The sequence below is a fragment of the Triplophysa dalaica genome, chromosome 13 (assembly GCF_015846415.1).
Source record: "Triplophysa dalaica isolate WHDGS20190420 chromosome 13, ASM1584641v1, whole genome shotgun sequence".
Classification (NCBI taxonomy): Eukaryota; Metazoa; Chordata; class Actinopteri; order Cypriniformes; family Nemacheilidae; genus Triplophysa; species Triplophysa dalaica.
Genome location: NC_079554.1, coordinates 15,709,186 through 15,726,605, shown reverse-complemented (window position 1 = coordinate 15,726,605; position 17,420 = coordinate 15,709,186). Strand labels below are relative to the sequence as shown.

At 38.4% G+C, this 17,420-nt stretch overlaps 1 protein-coding gene across 1 annotated transcript in view; it reads left to right on the top strand.

Moving 5' to 3' along the window:
• The window catches only part of nbas (NBAS subunit of NRZ tethering complex), a 134,606-nt gene that overhangs the window by 21,401 nt on the left and 95,785 nt on the right, over positions 1-17,420 (top strand). The window contains 8 exon segments of the mRNA XM_056764246.1: positions 2,654-2,732; positions 3,926-4,030; positions 4,376-4,512; positions 10,754-10,840; positions 10,958-11,111; positions 13,930-14,115; positions 14,497-14,670; positions 16,207-16,340. Coding sequence (XP_056620224.1) covers positions 2,654-2,732; positions 3,926-4,030; positions 4,376-4,512; positions 10,754-10,840; positions 10,958-11,111; positions 13,930-14,115; positions 14,497-14,670; positions 16,207-16,340 — 1,056 coding nt within the window.

Genomic DNA, 17,420 nt, shown 5'->3' with positions numbered 1-17,420 from the left:
GCACAGATGGGACGAGAAGAAAAAGAGCGAGACCGATAAAGAGAAGCGAGAGGAAGAGGTGGAGGATAAAATTAAAACTGTTTATAGATTTATTTCTAATCTGCATAGGTAATTTATGCCTCTGTTGTGTTTTGCCTAGAAGGCCCTAATGAAAGATCCCTCTGTGGGAGCAAATTATGAACACACACACAGTGTGGAGAGAGAGAGAGAGAGAAAGAGAGTGTGTGTATGTGTAGGTCGGGGGTGTTGGAGAAAAAAATTCACAGATTGGCTAACATGAGCTGTAAACACTGCACTAATCAAAACACACTTGTTTACACACAAACAGAATTGCTTAATTTTTCATCGCGCAACTTGCTAAACACATTGCCAGTCTCTCTGCATGCATATTACGCAGTACAGTATCTAATTTACACTTAATTACTGTATGTCTCCGCCAGCCGTCCGGCATCGGAGCCTGCGTTTGCGTCTCTGCTCCTCTGGCTGTTTGTTTGTACGCAGGCAGTATATGTAATGCGCGTTATTATGCGACGTTCATGCGCGTCTGTCTGTATGTATAATGCATGACATCCTCTTTACTGCATCTGATGGAGAAAGAGGCAGCTGGGAGAAAAAAATAAATAAATAAAAGGAGAGATGGAAAGTAAGACGGAAACAAAAGCATTTAGGGAAAGAAAGACAAGACGAAGATGCAGTGACAGAGGGAGAGGGGGGGCTCTAATGGTGTGTACTGCAATTTCTCTTGACGGTTGGCTGTACTAATGCAGTGGCAAAAAAGACAATCATCATTCTGTTAATTTCTTTTTAACTGCGCCGTCATTATAACAACGGGACAGTATCGATCAGACTGCTGGGTTTACCTAAAGGTGTGTGTGTGTGATATCGGGCACAGTGAGCAGTTTTTTGTATTCCCCATCACAACAACTCTGCATATTTTGATATGATTCGGCTTAACAATGTCTGCATGTCACTCAGGCTTCATTCTCACATGTATGCTGTATATGTATTCTCACAGGTTCAAATTACCCCATATACAATTTATTCCGCTGCAAGCGTTTAACACCCGGTGCAAAGGATCTTTCTTGGATTTGTGTCAAGATGTTTTTTTTTTGTTGCACATTAATGTTTGTTTCTTGATGTATAAGGATTTTTAAACCCATGTTTTCAGTGGGCCTTCATTGTAAATTTCATTACAAATTCATTGTTAAATGACATTCATAATTAAAGTAAATTATTAATTTAAGTGTAGAAAGACCTTACAGAATGAAGTGTTATGATTTTATTACCTTAGAATGAGCTATATCTGGAGTGAACCATTGGTTGCGGTTCACAACCTCACCACTAGATGCCACTTAATTTCATAAACGGGACCTTTAAATTAAATCAAACTTTTATTAAAAGTATATATATAAAATTGTTTTATTTAAAAAAACTAAACACATTTTTATACTATTTATAATAAAACCATTATCCTGGAGATTTTTATCATGAGTTATTGTATGTATATAATTTCCAGATTGCACAGAGTTGTGATTGGTTTTTCAATCCTTCTTCGATTTGCCTTCTGAATTATAATTGGTCTTTCGTGCTTCAAATTGCACACAAAGTTGTAATTCTGCAGAGCTGCTTCTGCAGTCAGGTCATCTATAAACCCTTTACACACCACTGACTGATTTAGTTTTTATTAAAACCAGTATGAACCGAAATCGCCCTAGCGTGCAAACGTGTGGATGCTGGTGAAAAGTGTCTGTGTATAGTTATTACCAAAAAGTTGCAAGGTTGACTGGTTATGTAGGAATTTTTTCTTGTATATATGAAGTTTTAATGTAATTATTCTTAGTTTGCACTGTAAAACATTGCATTTTTCAGGTGTCTAGCCACAGAGTGTAAAGTTTATAATACCCCCTCTAGCTGTTTGTTAAAAATAAAAAAAGCATCTTAGGTGAAGCACGTTCTTGCAAGATCGATCGGGTTCATAAGAGCTCAACAATTATTCATGGATTACCTCAACAATGATTTTTTTGTTTTGCACCTAAAGTTAATTCATAGACAATTCTTTCAATCTTCTTTTATCAAGTTTACTGTGATAACATCTAGCAGTTCAGCATCTGCTTCCATCCAATAATCACAGGCTCATTCACACACAATGGAATGCACTGGTTTCCACAGTATTGCAGGGAGAACGAGATGAGATTGTTATTGCCTCGTGTGGATTCTAACACCGACTGATACACACACGCACGCATGCACGCTCACATGGGCTTCCAGGCAATCAGGCAACGGTCGTCTCACATTATCCTGTCTTTGATGACCTAATCTGGGTCTATAATGGCTCACTGGCCTTTCAGCACGGCTCTCGCGCAATTTCATCCCCTCGTTGCTTTTTTCTACTCAATTGTAAATCGTCTTGCTCCCTAGATCATCCATATTTCCCTGTAATGCGTTTCATTATATCTGAAGGTGTCTGAGTGCGTGTGTTTGTTTGAACGTCTGTCATCACGCCCCCCAGCGCATATAGCTTGATTTCATTACACCATTTTCATGGGTGTCAGCAGCAGCTTTTTAAAGTGGATGCACGCTGATAATATCCAGATTAAAACAGCACTGCGTGTGTCTACGTGCAATGTTTTATGTTGATCTTCTGTTCTTTCAGGTTGACGCTGGAGCAGAAGGAGCTCTGTAGGAGCAGATTGAAGCTTCTTTGCTATCTGGACCGTTTGGCCACTTACGAGGTAAACTCATCAAAAAAAGTTTGTTTCATTCTTGCTATGTAGATATTGTCCAATTGGACCCCTTAGAAACGTGTTCATGACATCTATGTTTACATTTAGGCTTTTAGACAGCGACTTAACATAAACAAATGTTATGTGGCCCAAACTAGTTTTAATTTAATTTTATAAAATTAATATACAATCAAATATTAATATAAATGAATATTCATATAAATTAAATCTTCAATTAATTGTGATATTATAATCAAACACATACTTGAAGTTCAATGAAACTGAAACGAGTGAGAAAAACAAAGTGACATCACAGTCATTGGCATATTGAATACTCTAATATAAAGGGGTCATATGACACGGCTATAACGAATATGATTTTTTTTTAAAAAATATTATGTAATGCTTATACACAATTCTTCGTATTTTCCACATACCGTGTATGTTCTTATGTGCATGGGCAATTTATAACACACCAAAGACACATTAAGACACATTCGCGCAATATAACTCCTTCAAATTATTTTTACTTTCTAGAATTGTCTTTTTTTTGGTGGTTAGGACACCTTGGACACACATGTGAGTTTCAGTGAAGGGTAAATAATGTTCACGTTAAGCTACATTACGACTAGTTTACTTCAGAAGTTCTCTTCAGGGAAAATAAATGGTACAAAATACGATTGCAGTCACCGCAAATACATCTGCGTGTATCCGTAGTTGTCATTAAAATGAACTTTTCAAATCTTTTCGGCTCATTGTGTTATTAATGAAATGATTAATGCTTTTCCGACTTGATATCGCAGCGCTTTGTCTCAATCGGAAAGTCATTAGCAGGCTCGTGTCGTCGTCTCATCCTATAGCAAAGCTAATGTCCTGCCCATGTCATGATGAATGGCCTTTGTCAGGGTCTTCACGTGTAATTGATTTCAATGGGAATAGTTCTGAATGTAACCAGACCTCGGAGACATTAAACACACAAGTGCACATACACATATACTGACCGGCCCTGTAGACTTAAAGGGCGTAATTGTAAATGTCAAAACGATAAATGTCAGCTGTACGGACTGGGAGGATTTACCTCGGGCATACAAGCGCGAGACCCTCGCTTGAACTTTCCGTTTGCTTTTCTCTCTTTTATTTCTGAGTTTTATTCTTCATTCGCTTCTTTCCTCTCCTGATCACTTCTGTTTTTTCTCCTGCAGGAGATTCTGGGAGGACCACATGCCGCAGAGCAGAGATTCGACGGCGAGTTTTTCAAGAAGTTCCGCAATCAGAATATTGTTCTGTCAGCAAGAACTTACGCGAGGGTAAATCTCTCTTCCTTTGTTCTCTGTCGGTGATGCGTGAGTGCATGAGCGTCTGTAACAGGGTCCTGCGGCGTGAATTATAGTGACTATTTCACAGTTTGGTGGCTGAGTGTGTGCGCGCCCTCGGCGTAAAATATGGATTCCCCCGTTTTCAGTGAGTGTTTTTAAGCGTGGATGTCTGAAATACAGTTACCTGCCTGCCGCAACGGCTTCTAGGGGTTTGTAATGTGGAGAATGTTGCCGCAGAGCATAAAACTGTCCGTGGTTACTTCGGACTCATAAATCGTCTATTAATTATTTATCTCTATCAATATTCTTTCTCTGTTCTTGTTTCATTTTTCTCAGGAGAGCAACGTGCAGGCTCTGGACATTCTCTTTACTTATCATGGCTCAGAGCTTCTCCAGCATCGTCTCGCCGTACTGTTCAATTTCCCAGAAACCACCTCTCCTCACGAGTACGCCGACCTTCTGCCTAAGGCTGGGTAAGAATTACTGATTAGAGGATACCAATCTCCCATGAACGGTATAAACAAAACGTGCATAAATCTTTTTGAAAGAGCCCGACGGGAAAAGGTCATTTTCAGATGACGGTTCTACTGAAGGAGGTTATTGGGTGTTGTCTGCCGTGTGACCAAATGAGTTGAAGGTGGTAATTTAGAGAAGGTTGCTTATGTAAATGAGACATTTTGCTGTGCACTTTTTCCTTATCCTTTGCGGACCTTAAGATTATGAAGTAGCTTGAGGTACCTGCAGGCTTTTAGTAAATACACAACAAAAATGAACATGCCCTTAGCTGTGTCCCGAGAGGAGAACAGATCATGAAAGAGTGGGTTCCCAATCTAGTGACTACTGCTTTCACTGCCTGATGCCTTCTAAAGGCCTCAATATACTTTGAGGAAATTTTGTTTTCGTTCTTTACGAAGTAAAAAGATAGACCTCCGTGCAATAAAATAAACAGGAAAATATCCACTTTTCAAAGAAGCTGGAGCTCCAGAACACCCTCCCCCCATTACGTAATACCTATGGGGGATCGAATGTGCCTAATAGGAATACCAAACTTTGCAGAAATGATTGCTTTTAGTTTGTTTTGGCTCCGATTTGGCCAGATTTTGTTTGAAATTACGTTATGTTTGTTCTTCGATTTTGCTCGATGTATATTGAGGCACCAAGCCTACATAGTCATCAAGTAACTAACTTTGAACCCATCAGTGTCAGAGAGTCCATTTTTATTTGACGATTCATTTAGCGCAAGATAGGTTTATTTATAAATATCTGTGTTTCTTCAGGGTTTTTCAAGGAACTTTTTGTGCATTCTGGGATTTAAACTTCTCCACATGGGATACATGAGTTGTACTTTTAGTGGCCGTTTACATGAGACCGATTTCAACTGAAAACGCAACAAAATGTATGCGTCTTGGCAGTTCGTTTGGATGGAAACGGCGTTTTGGGGACTGAAAACGCAAACTTTTGAAGTCTCAGTGCAACTTTTTGAAAACGCTGCCTTTTTCGTTTCCATGTAAACTATTCGACGGAACTTTCTGAAAACGATGACGTCACACGGATGCATATTACACGCTCGGTTGGCATGTTGGTATAGCCAAAACAATATGGCAGCTCTCGCTGCTAGAACTATGAATTAATGTTTTCTCAGCAAAATGTTGATTTGCTGCACCAACAAGACCAGTCGAGACACATTTACATTCGCCAGACTGTAAACACACATATACGTCGACCAACGGTATTAAAAAGCAATTTTGCCTTATAACTGTGCATATGTTTGTGCCAAGGCACCTGTTTCTTTACACAACAAATTGCCATCCACTGGCCTGGCGTGCATACTACAACGTTTTTTATACATTTTCCTGGATCTGTGTAAATGCAGACAGTTTTAATAATGCTGTCATGTGTACGTGAAACTTTGCAAAAACGCAAAAGGACGTATAGTGTAAACATGGCCTTAAACCGGACAACTGAGCAGGCATCGTACTATTCCTCTGATACATATTAACCTGTAGTAACACTTCTGACAAATGACCACATTTGAGTTTACTCTAAAAATCTGCAGTATTTGAAAAGTAAGTGTGAAACAGAGCCTACAGAAGAGTAGTCACGTTCTGTGCACATCTTAAATGTCAAACTTCAGGTATATTTACACAGCCACCGATATTGAATCACTGACCACTCTGTTACCGGCAACAACCTGAGTGACTGTCAGCTCCACAAATTCAATCTGACACTAGCTGTGTCACTGTAGTTTTTCTGTTTTACAAATTGTATTAATGCTCCTTTTAAGAAGGGGTAGAGTGGTTTTCTTCTGGAAATTTAACCATGGTTTTATTGAAGTAAAAATGTAGTTTTTAAGGTTTTGGATACCATTTGTATTACCATAATTTCACTACAAATGCCATGGTCTAACTGTGGTTAATGTTTCAAGACCATAGTCAATTTGTGGTCACTGTGGTTTTAATAAACTATTTGAAGAGTTTGGTTCCAAAATTAGAGACCATTTTTCTCAGTTTTTATAACATTTTCAAAAATCATATTTTGTTATCATGTTTTTATTGTGTTTTATTGTGTTAGTTAGCTGTATCTTTTTAGTTGTTATGGCTTTAATCAACCCAAACCAACTGCAGTTTGATTGATATTCATTGAAATGCACAATAAAAAAACATAATATAATTTTTTTTTAAACCGAGTTATCTCATTTTGGAACCAATCTCTTCATTTGTACTTTAGTTAACACTACATAATATTCATGTGGGCTGATTTAGAAACTCCATTTAGCTTGAGGTGTTTTTAAGCAGCAGTTAATTAGAAGTGGCAGACAGCTGTATGTAGCAACCGAGGTATCTCATGAATGATTTGTCATCATTACTTTCAATAGCCTCTTTTGACACACATCTTAAAAAAGACTTTAGTTACCGCTTTTAACACAGTTGAGGTATATAAACGGAGATTTCTCAGATTTGAGGCGTTTATAGCGAACTTCGTCGTGGTGTCGTGGTGTCGTGGTGTTAGCTTGTACGATGTCCTGAGGGTTTTGGAACAGATCCAACTCTGTGATGACACGCTTACTAAAAGCACAGCGTCTCATCTGACGCCCTAAGAAGTCAGACTTGAAAGAGTGATGTAATTGCTCGCTCTAAATTTATACATGAAAAACAGAAGAAACACTCACTGGCTTCCACACCTACTTACCTTTTCGCTTTCTGCTTGCTTTGTCCGACATAAATTCCGTGGAAAATCTCGGACGGTTAAACTATGGTTACATTACACACTTGAGCGTGTGTGTACGCAGGTGAATGTTGATTTACTACACAGGTTTTGGTGAGCTGTGAGAGAGACATTCAGAGTAGGGGCATTTTCCAACCCCACCTCCCCATAATGTTCCAGTAATGGGGGTGACAGAATATATTTAGTGTATTGGATTCGGTCACCCGCCTTCCGCCTGTTCTCTGTTATGGAGGTCAGCTGCCTCTGCAGTGCACATCCATCACAGCTCAGCAGCTGGAGGCCAGTTTCCAGCTCTCCCCAGTTCACCAGCGCTAACAGCTCTGCTGCAGGACTCTCTGCGATTCCGCCGGTCTCTCGCCATCTGCCGCCTCTGTTGGATAGAAACGCAGCCAAATGAAGTTTTCTTTTGGTATTTTTCTTCATACCGACTCCAATAAAGAGGAGTTGTTTTTATGCGCGAGAAGTAATGATGGGTTTGCACCGTACGTCTGCCAGGTTTATGTACCCTCATAGCCCATCAGCCCATCTTCATCGACACCGAACAGGATATGTGTTCTTTCTGGTATCATTTAGCAATATCGTAAATGTTAAGATGGCCATTATTGCAATGATGCAATCATGTTGAAATTTGAGAAAGAGCTTTTTGATTTAGCCCAAAATGAAAATGTACTCCTTTTTCGCCCTTGTGTTGTTCCAAACCTGTTTGACTTAGAGCAGAAATGAAATAATATTGACAGTTTTTTCTTTACTTTACTAGTTTCTGATTTATACCTGTAATGGAGTAAAAAAATAACTGTTGATTATTCACCGCTGGTTAACTATCAGCGCTTCAGTGTGTTTATTTTCGACTCAGAGTGCCCAGAGTTGGTTGCATGGATGTTTAAAGTCTTGTCACATCCTCTGTGGAGCAAACCAAGCTGTGGAAGATTGCATGTAGCATAAGTATAATTCAAACCTTTGTTTGTGTATGGGGAAAAGCATTTTAGTTTCATGCTCACACACACAAACACATTTGTTTGCAATAAGTAATAAGCAGCTTTACCTCAGTAACTTGACGGTGAAATGAAATGAAAATAAACCAAATCTTCTCCCGTACCTCATGTTTTCATATTAATTTGGCGTTTATTTATTAAAATATCCAGAAGGTTCTACTACAGTAGCACAATCCTCAGGGTGGTGAAGGAAGTTTATCATTTGATTTATTTTTGACTTCTTTAGGATGGACCATGGAAAGGTCTGAAGGTGTGCAAGTCCTTATTAGTTGAGGATAAATCTAGGAGTCATATGACCCTGACTTTTGGCCTTGTTGTTTGGATAGTAATAATTTATTGCATGTGCGATCTTGACCTTGCTTTTTTCAATCCAATCTGAGTGTGGAAAGTAGAAGGGGCGTGTGTGTCCATGGGTGTGGCGGAGAATTGTCTGTGGTTTATTGTGCTCTTTTTTGTATATTTATACTGTACGTACTGTATATGAAGAGTTTGGTTCCAAAATGAGATTTCTTTCAAAAATCTGGAATAAAGAACAGCTAACTAACACAATAAAAACATAACATAATCATAAAATATTATAAAATTGTAAAAACAGTTATCTCATTTTTGAACCAAAGTCTTCATATTGTCTTCTAAAAATGACACATTTAAATCACATTTACTTTTGCTTTGGGTTTTACAATGTTAAACTTTTAATAACTCAAATTTGGATTGACATTTTTCGTGACACATGTGCACCCATGTAAAAATGTAAAAGTTACCTGACGTTTTATGTTCAAACAGAGATGGCGATATAAACCCAAAAGTTACAGATTGCATTTTTCCTTACGAAGTAAAAAACTCAGATCCCCTACCTACTGTAACGTCATGGCTACATTTTCTTCAGCTTTTTTAATTCAGTTTTTAACATGTTTTTCAAGTTGTTGTTTGTCACATTTTCACCTTGAAATTGCTGTATTTTCTCATCATGCAGTTTCTGAGTATTTTCTGCCAGTCTAACAGAGCCCTGTCAGCTACAGAGGCAGACATTATCCCTGATCACTGTGCAACTCATTGCTGAAACGTACCTTTTTGGTTACCCTAAACTAAGGAACCACCTATTGGTCCAATGACGGTATCCAGAGGCGTGGCTTCACATGCCTTTCCTTTAGTAAAACAATATTCTCCAATGTCATAATGTTTTTATTTTTCGTTCAGTTTAAATTTATTTTTAATGTTATCAATTGTAAAATTTGGATATATGTTTGATCATATCATGTCGCTTAGAGTCTCGCACCTACCTACCTATACGCGGATCTCACGGTCACAAACCCGCCAGTCTTGGTCACTGCCAGAGGTCACTTGACCAGCGTCTTAGATTTACGGTAACATTGATTTAACGGGAACAACTTAACAAATTCTTGTTCTTGGTATGCGTCGTTTGATGGTATCTCAGTAGGAATTTTGGTTTACTGGAGGATGTCCGTTGTTTCTCATCTGTTCAAAAGATATTGTCCTATTGGTTCAGGTCTCCTAAAGTACTGAGAGATGTTCTCCGTTCTTTCTCTAGAAGATGATCTTTGATTAAGAGTGAGTACTTATTTTTTTTAAGAAGGAGCACCCTTTTGGCCTGGGCTCCCCACTGTGCTTAGAAACATTCTTTGTTTCTCTGGAGAATAATAATGTCCCTGGTCCGGACATCTTGACACCAACCTTACAACTGAGACCATTTTAATGTTGAAAATGTGTTTTTTCTTGTTTGCTGGTCTTGGGTTTAGGTTGGTCGAGCTTGTCTCCCAGTCTGATTAAGCTGAATGAAGCTACTTAAAGATGGTCTTCCATCTGTTAGCCTGACCTGAAAGTAAACCCCTGAAAGCTGTCAAACCGTCAATCTCACAAGGCTGTAAGGATGATTGCAATGTCTAAACCATGAGTTTATGAGTTTAAAATGTTTAAAATGTTAAAAACAAACACAATCGGAATAAGTTGATAACTCAAAATCAGTTTTGAAGTTTTATTAAGCCGGTTTAGGGCTTTATACTCTGCAGTTTTAACTTCTGGATGACTCAGTGGGTTGTTTCTGTGAAATATTTTCTTTTGCCATGTTGAATTTGTTTTGTTCGAATTGCTCTCTCTGGTATTTCCTCTACTGGCTTTTTATCTCTTTGAAGTTCAAAAAGTCTTTTGGCAGGGCACTAAGAAATGTGGAAAAGTTTTATTTGCCTTCTGAAAATGAAATTGCTAACAGCTCGATTGTTGCTTATCTTCATATTACACGTTAAAATCTTTCTATCTTTCTTTCTTTTTTCCTTCCTTCCTTCCTAATAATACAATTAATTATAAGTGATTATTTTTATCTCTATTTAACTTTTTTTTATCAGATATTTCATATTATTCCTTTCCTTAATCATAATTTGATGTGGTATGTTTGGAGTATAATAATGTCTGTTTACATGATGTTTTAATAAAGTGTGTCTAAAAGTCATAAAGTCATCTCCTCCGCTCTCTTTCTTTTTAGTGTGGATAAGAAGAATAACTTGGCTTTGATTCCCTGGGAGGAAAGTAGACACAGAGAACTGGATTGGTGTGAGCTTCCTGAGTGCAGGTAAGAGCACATTAATGCTTACGGTAAATGTAAATGTAAATGCTTAAATGTACGGTGCTTGACCTGCAATGGAAATTAATCCGTATTCCTGATAACCGTCTTTGTACTTTCACTTAGAGGAGTGGTGGAGCCCAACCTAGTGGACGACTGCCACTTCCTGTACGAAGAACAGCCAGAATTGGAGAAATTCTGTAGCGCTGAACCCCCCATCACGCTGTTGACAGAGTGGTATCTGACCAGAGCGCAGGAGTTAGAGAGCCATTCTCGCCAGGTGAATGAACAGGAGAATCTGTACTGACAGAAGCTGTTTCAAAAAATGCCGTTCTCTTCAGTGTTCTCACCTTTACTTGACTGACACCTTTCCAGTTTGTAGAACAAACAACTTTCTCCGATACACACAAAGAAATTCAATTGTGAAGTCTAAATACACGGTACAGTATTTGTCTGCTGTTGATGCTCTTAAAGGAACAGTTCACCCAAAATTGTCTGTCTTCATTTACTCACCCTCAAGTTGGTCCAGATCTGTATACATTCCTTTGTTCTGACAAGTACAGACTAAAGATATTATAACTAGGGATGGGCATTGAAAGCAAAAATAATATTTGAAGATCGATGAGAAATATTCGAAAATTATTCGAAATTCGCACCCCTCCCCCACATGGACGCATTTACAGTATTACAGAGAGAGAGAGACCGTTTCCGCTTTAAATCCGTGACGACACACTGCTTTATTTATTATGGAATAGGCAATCTTACATCAAGCCATACATTAAGATAACGCGCTGAAACATTAATATATTAATAACCGAATGACGGCACTTATTAACATTACGTCGATCAGCATCAACCGCTCATTATGCTAGGACATTTTGTAAAACATGAGCATGCACATTTATACCATCTTAAAAACAGCATTTATTAACAGACAATTTCATGAATTAATAGCTCAAAAGGCTTCTATTTCTATTGTAATGAAAAAGTTTTTCCAGTCTGGCAGTGATCGTTTTTCTAGACTATCAGTAAACTCGGGCTGTGCAAACTCCATAAGATTTTTAAAACCCTCTCCTTCGACAAAGCCGATCGGAAGCACATCCTTAGCGATCATCTTAGTAATTCTAAAGCCGTTATTTGCTCCGCCCACCTGGCATCCAAATTGGTTGGTCTGAGCATAAAACTAGCAACTGATTGCTGACCTGTGGATGGACCTGTGGGTGCTTCGCCCTCAAATGATTGTGTATCGTAGTTGTTGATCCATGATAAGCCAGATTTGCATTGCAGAGTTTGCACTGCACTTTATTACCCCCACACAGAACTCATTTTTGACATCACCTCCATTTATCATATCCGTTATGCCACGCGGGTCTACAGTGTGCGTAACTTCGTTAACAACTGATGTGAGAAAATGTTTTCCTCTATTGTCTCTTGATTGACAGCCTTTAGGTTTAAGGTCTGTCGTTATTGGCAGCGCCACCCTTTGGTTACATGAGCATATTACAAGTGAAAACATGACGATTTTTTTAAGATCGCACACACTATTCGAAATTCTATAATTAAAAACTAATAGAATATTCGAAATTCGGGAATCATCCCTAATTATAACCAAACAGTTCTTGGCCACCATTGTCTACCATAGTAGGAACATTTTCTTTAGGAACATTTCTGGGGCACTATTGACATCGTTCTTTAAATCCATCAAACTCCTAAAACTTTCCACTTGTTTCCAAACTTAAATCAAGAGTTTGAATCCCAGATTCAGACAGGAAGGTTACAGGAAGGAGAATGGGCTGGTCTGAGACAGGTTGATATCTGAAGCAAGGAAAGAGGGTGGGCGGTGTGCAGAACGAAAGTTACAAAAAAAGAAATCGGATGTAATAAAAAGGTGTGAGATCAGTTTGTTTGAGGGTTGCTTGACGGTTTGGACCTTGAGGGGAGAGGAGGGTTGGCAGGGAACAATGAAGGAGTCTTAGTGTGGGTTGAAGATCAATACTCTAACCAAAGCCAGGCATTCATGCAGTAGTTTGTGCTGTATGGATCCTTTGTTTGGGAGGCTAATGCTTTTGTTCTTAATTTAGTTTCTGTGTAACTCCAATTTAGGACAAAGTGTGTTAAAGAGCGTCGCTTGTAATGGGGTGTTGTGTTGTATAGGCAACACGCTTCAGATGTGTTTGGCTCTTGTTAACACCGATGTCAAAGGTTTTGGTTCTTACCAGGTGGGGAACAGCAGCAATCATTTTCTTTACGCAAGCATCCACAATCGATTGGCTCCATGTGCTGCCAGTCAGCTGGCAGAGGGATACCAGTCGCTAGTTCATGATGTGAACTGTATTGATGAAGCGCTGAGGCGGGTGGGATTTTATCGACTTTGTTTGTTCTACTTTTTACACATCTTTTATGCTAGGGGATTCTTGGACTTCTTTGGTACATATTTTCATTTTCATTCTTTTTTATTTTTGCATTTCTATTAGATATGAGATTTATTGAAGTAGATCAAAAACAAGGTTGATTTCTCTTAGAAAGTGTAAACATAGTGGCTATTCTGTGCTATAAGAACATTGTTTTTAATCTCTTTATCATGATTTGGAATGGCTATTAATAGTTATTATTTAATTTTATTTGACTTTATACCACGTTAAGAAAAGTATGTAAAGTGTCTTTACTCAACCTCAAATTGTTCCAAACCTGTATAAATGTATTTTTTCTGTTGAACACAGAGGAAGATATTTGGAAGAATGTCAAAAAATACCATAGGACTCAATGGGGGAGGGAACTGTTTGGTTACAAGCATTCGTCCAAATATCTTTTTCTGTGTTCAACCAAACAAAGAAATACAGATTTGGAACAACTAGAGAGTGAGTAATACATGACAGAATTTTCATTTTTCAAAAATATGACCAGTCTTAACCGTTGGCTGGTTTTTAAGGGTGGGACTGTGTGTTTTGTCAAGCCAATGGCAAATAGAGGAGAATTTGCGAAACCTGTAGTATAGAAACTTCAAGATTAATTGTCATTTATTTAAATTTCCACTTAAATCCATTCGGTAACTCTTAACCTCTAATAGCTTGTTCTTGCTTTCTGATTTGTCCGCACAGGTTGATTGTTCCCTGTCGCTGGTGCGTCTGGGAAAAGAGCAGAACATTCCTGGGCTGGAGGTACTGTGTGACGACCTGGTTACCATGGAGACACTGGTGTACGAGACATCATGTGACCTGAGTCTCACGCTAAAGGAGCTCCAGCAGCTTAGGGACATTGACAAGCTCCGCCTTCTCATGAAAAATGTATGTTCTTAGTCTGTCCTCTCCCTGTCTAGTAGTTATCTAAAATGTAAACAATTTACATAATTTTGATCATTTCTTGCACTTTCAATCGCCAAACATTTAGTCTTTACATTGAGGATCTCTGCAAGCTTGTGTGCAGATTCATGTCGACAGGGTTGGTTTTATTAAGACTGCTGTACGCATATCAAGTGGGCCTGTTTGGATTAAATGCTTTCATTAAAATGATTTAATACTCATTTGCTTATAAAAAAGGAAATGCTTACCATGTGGTTCCCTTTTATTACTTTTGATATTTAGAAATTTGCTGCTTGAAAAGTGCTGCAAGATTTTTCTTCATGAAACATTTAAGGCAAATAGTAGACATCTTTGTCTCTGTTTTAGTCTAGTGAGGATCGATACATTAGGAATTTATTCCAGTGGATATTCCCGTTTCTGCACCGCTGTGAGGGGCAGCGGGTGGGCTCATCATCCAGCCTGCTCAGAGAGTACCTTGTCACCCTCGCCAAAGACGATCTCAGACTTCCTCTCAAAATCTTCCTGAACTCAAAGCCAGACGTAAGTCAACCATATACAAGACACACACTTGTAAAAATATAAAAGAAATCTAACAAACCTTAACTCTGCCTAAGATTATCAATACATTGTGGTGAAATAAAACGTCATGATGTAATATTTTTGTTCTGTTCTCAACCGAGTACACTGAGCACTATATTGGCTCCTTTATAATAAATTGCGCGTTCCCTTATTTGTAATTCACTTTGGGTAAAAGCAGCTGCTAAATGATTTGCAGTCACATATGTGTGGACACTCAAAAGATGGGCGTGTTGAAATGTCAGGAGTAAGTTCTCAATTCTCCCTGTGTGTGATCACGCAGCAACGCCTGAAGACCTTCAGAAACACACACTCAGTTTCGTGCGGCCAAGATAAACATTTATAGCCTACTTGCATGTTTGAGGAATCAATTTCCCTCACAGGAAATTAAAAAAAGCGGTTGGAGAGAAATTGGGTCTATGAGATTATTCATGTCTGTTTGTGTTTCATTTCGCGTTTGTGTCGTTGAATCAACCTTGCGCATTTAATGTTGTGTGAAATTAAATGCAGTGTAATCCACACTAACATGATTTCAGTAAACTTTTGTCTGCGGCTGTGTGTTTGTAAGAGAGAGGGAATAAAATAGCCCTGTATTAGCACACATGAAGTCGTTTATACAAAGTTATACGTCATTATTTATTATTATAGTTGTTGGCTGTGCTTAAAACTTGACTATTCAGCATTTTTGAGCATCAATAGTTAGACTTTTGAACGTTCCAAGGATGCACAAAAATGCTGTTTAGGTGCTATTAAAGTCAATGCATTTGATTTTTGCACTTGGGGCATTTTTTAAGTGAAGTGACATTTTGCAGGGCTTGATTTATCCATCAGGAATTGGCTTGATGGTAAAAAGTCAGCGTAACACACCACAATGTAGCTGAAAAGAAGTTAGAAACAAAGCTTACAGAACTATTAGACCTTTGGTTAACATTATCCAAATAACATCAACAGAAAACATTTATTTTTTTAGCTTTCCTGTAGCTCAATGGTAAGAGCATTGCGTTAAAGGTTGTGGGTTCGATCCCAGGGGATTGCAAATACCTATGTAAAATGCATAGGATAAAGCAATGTATGTCGCTTCGGATAAAAGCGTCTGCCAAATGCCTAAATGTAAATGTAAATTTTTGTGTTGATCCTGGTGTTTGTTTATGTTTCTCAGCCAATGTTTGCTGGTCTAGTGAACCTACAGCATTATCTGTACGGATGTTTGCTTTATCTCAATTACAAGAAGCAAAGACAGCATATACGGTTAATATTTGCCATTTATCTAAGTTAATCATATTAATGATACTATTTATGTTTTGTAAACAATATAAAAGAAATATTGATGATGTGGGGTGTTTATTTTGAGTTTAAAAAACAATCCCATCATTTAGTTTGCATTTAAAAGGGGTCCCACAGAACTGAACGCCAAACAAGGGTTTAAAGAACAGAATGTTACCAGTTTATTGTATCTTTCATGCGCTTTATTTGTCATTCTTTGTTTTTGTTTACCTTTAGTGTCATCCAAAGGTGATGGGAAACTCCGATCAGCTTATGTCTGTGGCATTAGAGTGTATCTACAGCTGTGAGAGGGACGATCAGCTGGCCGTCTGCTATGATATACTTGAATGTCTTCCTCAGAGAGGATACGGGTAAGTCGCTTCCTCACTTACACATACACCAATAACCACGCAACAGAACTGGCGCCCCCCCCTCACACTTTTTAATCAACATCTTATTGTTGTTCACATTTCAGCTTTTATCTTGTATCTTTACGGCGGTGAAATGAATGCTGTCAATCAAGCATATGAGCAGCTTATTCAGTTTATTTTTCAATTTCAATTAATAAACAAATTAGCATTCAAATAGAAAAATACAAAACTGATACGTTCGGTAGACGGCTGAGATGTTTGCCATTGCGATATTTATTAAAAGCAGAATACGGAAATATATTCAATCAAGCTTAAGGCCAATCTGATCATAAATATTCATGAACTGAGTCAATGTTATGGTGTCACAGCTAGCCATTGCAGCCCCCTCTCCCACATCAAACCTTATGACACAATTCCTGTCCAGCGCACACACAATTAACATATGTGTTCAGTTCTCTGTAAGCCCCTGATCAGCCTATTATAACACAGCGTGTGTCTTACCGCCTTCAAAGTGTGAACCCTGAAATTCTCGCAGCGTTCCTTATTATACTCCTGATGTCATTAGACGTCTGAGAGACTGAGAGGTCTGTCACTCTCCTGTCCATACGGTATATATTGATATTAAATGCATATTCCCGCCGGCTTCGGAATGCAGGTGAAGTGCTTCAGTACGTGAATAGGATTGTTGTTTTTTTAGCACTTTATTCTCTCTTGGGGCATAACAAAGATGAAATTTTCCCCGCTACGGGATATTTGGTGTCAGTGTATCCAGAGGGTTCAGCATTATTATAATAAAGCAATATTGATAGGTTGTACGAACTACAAATGCTGTGTGTCTTGTTTTCATTCTCACCATCACTCCCTCCTATGTTGATAGAATATCGCGCTGTACCTTTGCAAGACCCTTATGTGTTTTTACACTTCTATTTTTGTCCAGGGATCAATGCTTTAGGGCTGTTTCAGAGCTGTAGCTATTATCTCTGTCTGCTACTAAAAGAGAAAGAGAGAGAGTGTGTGGGAGCTTGTATGTGAGCTGTAAAGATATGAGATTGAGACCTGAATTAGATTTCTGGGGGCCAA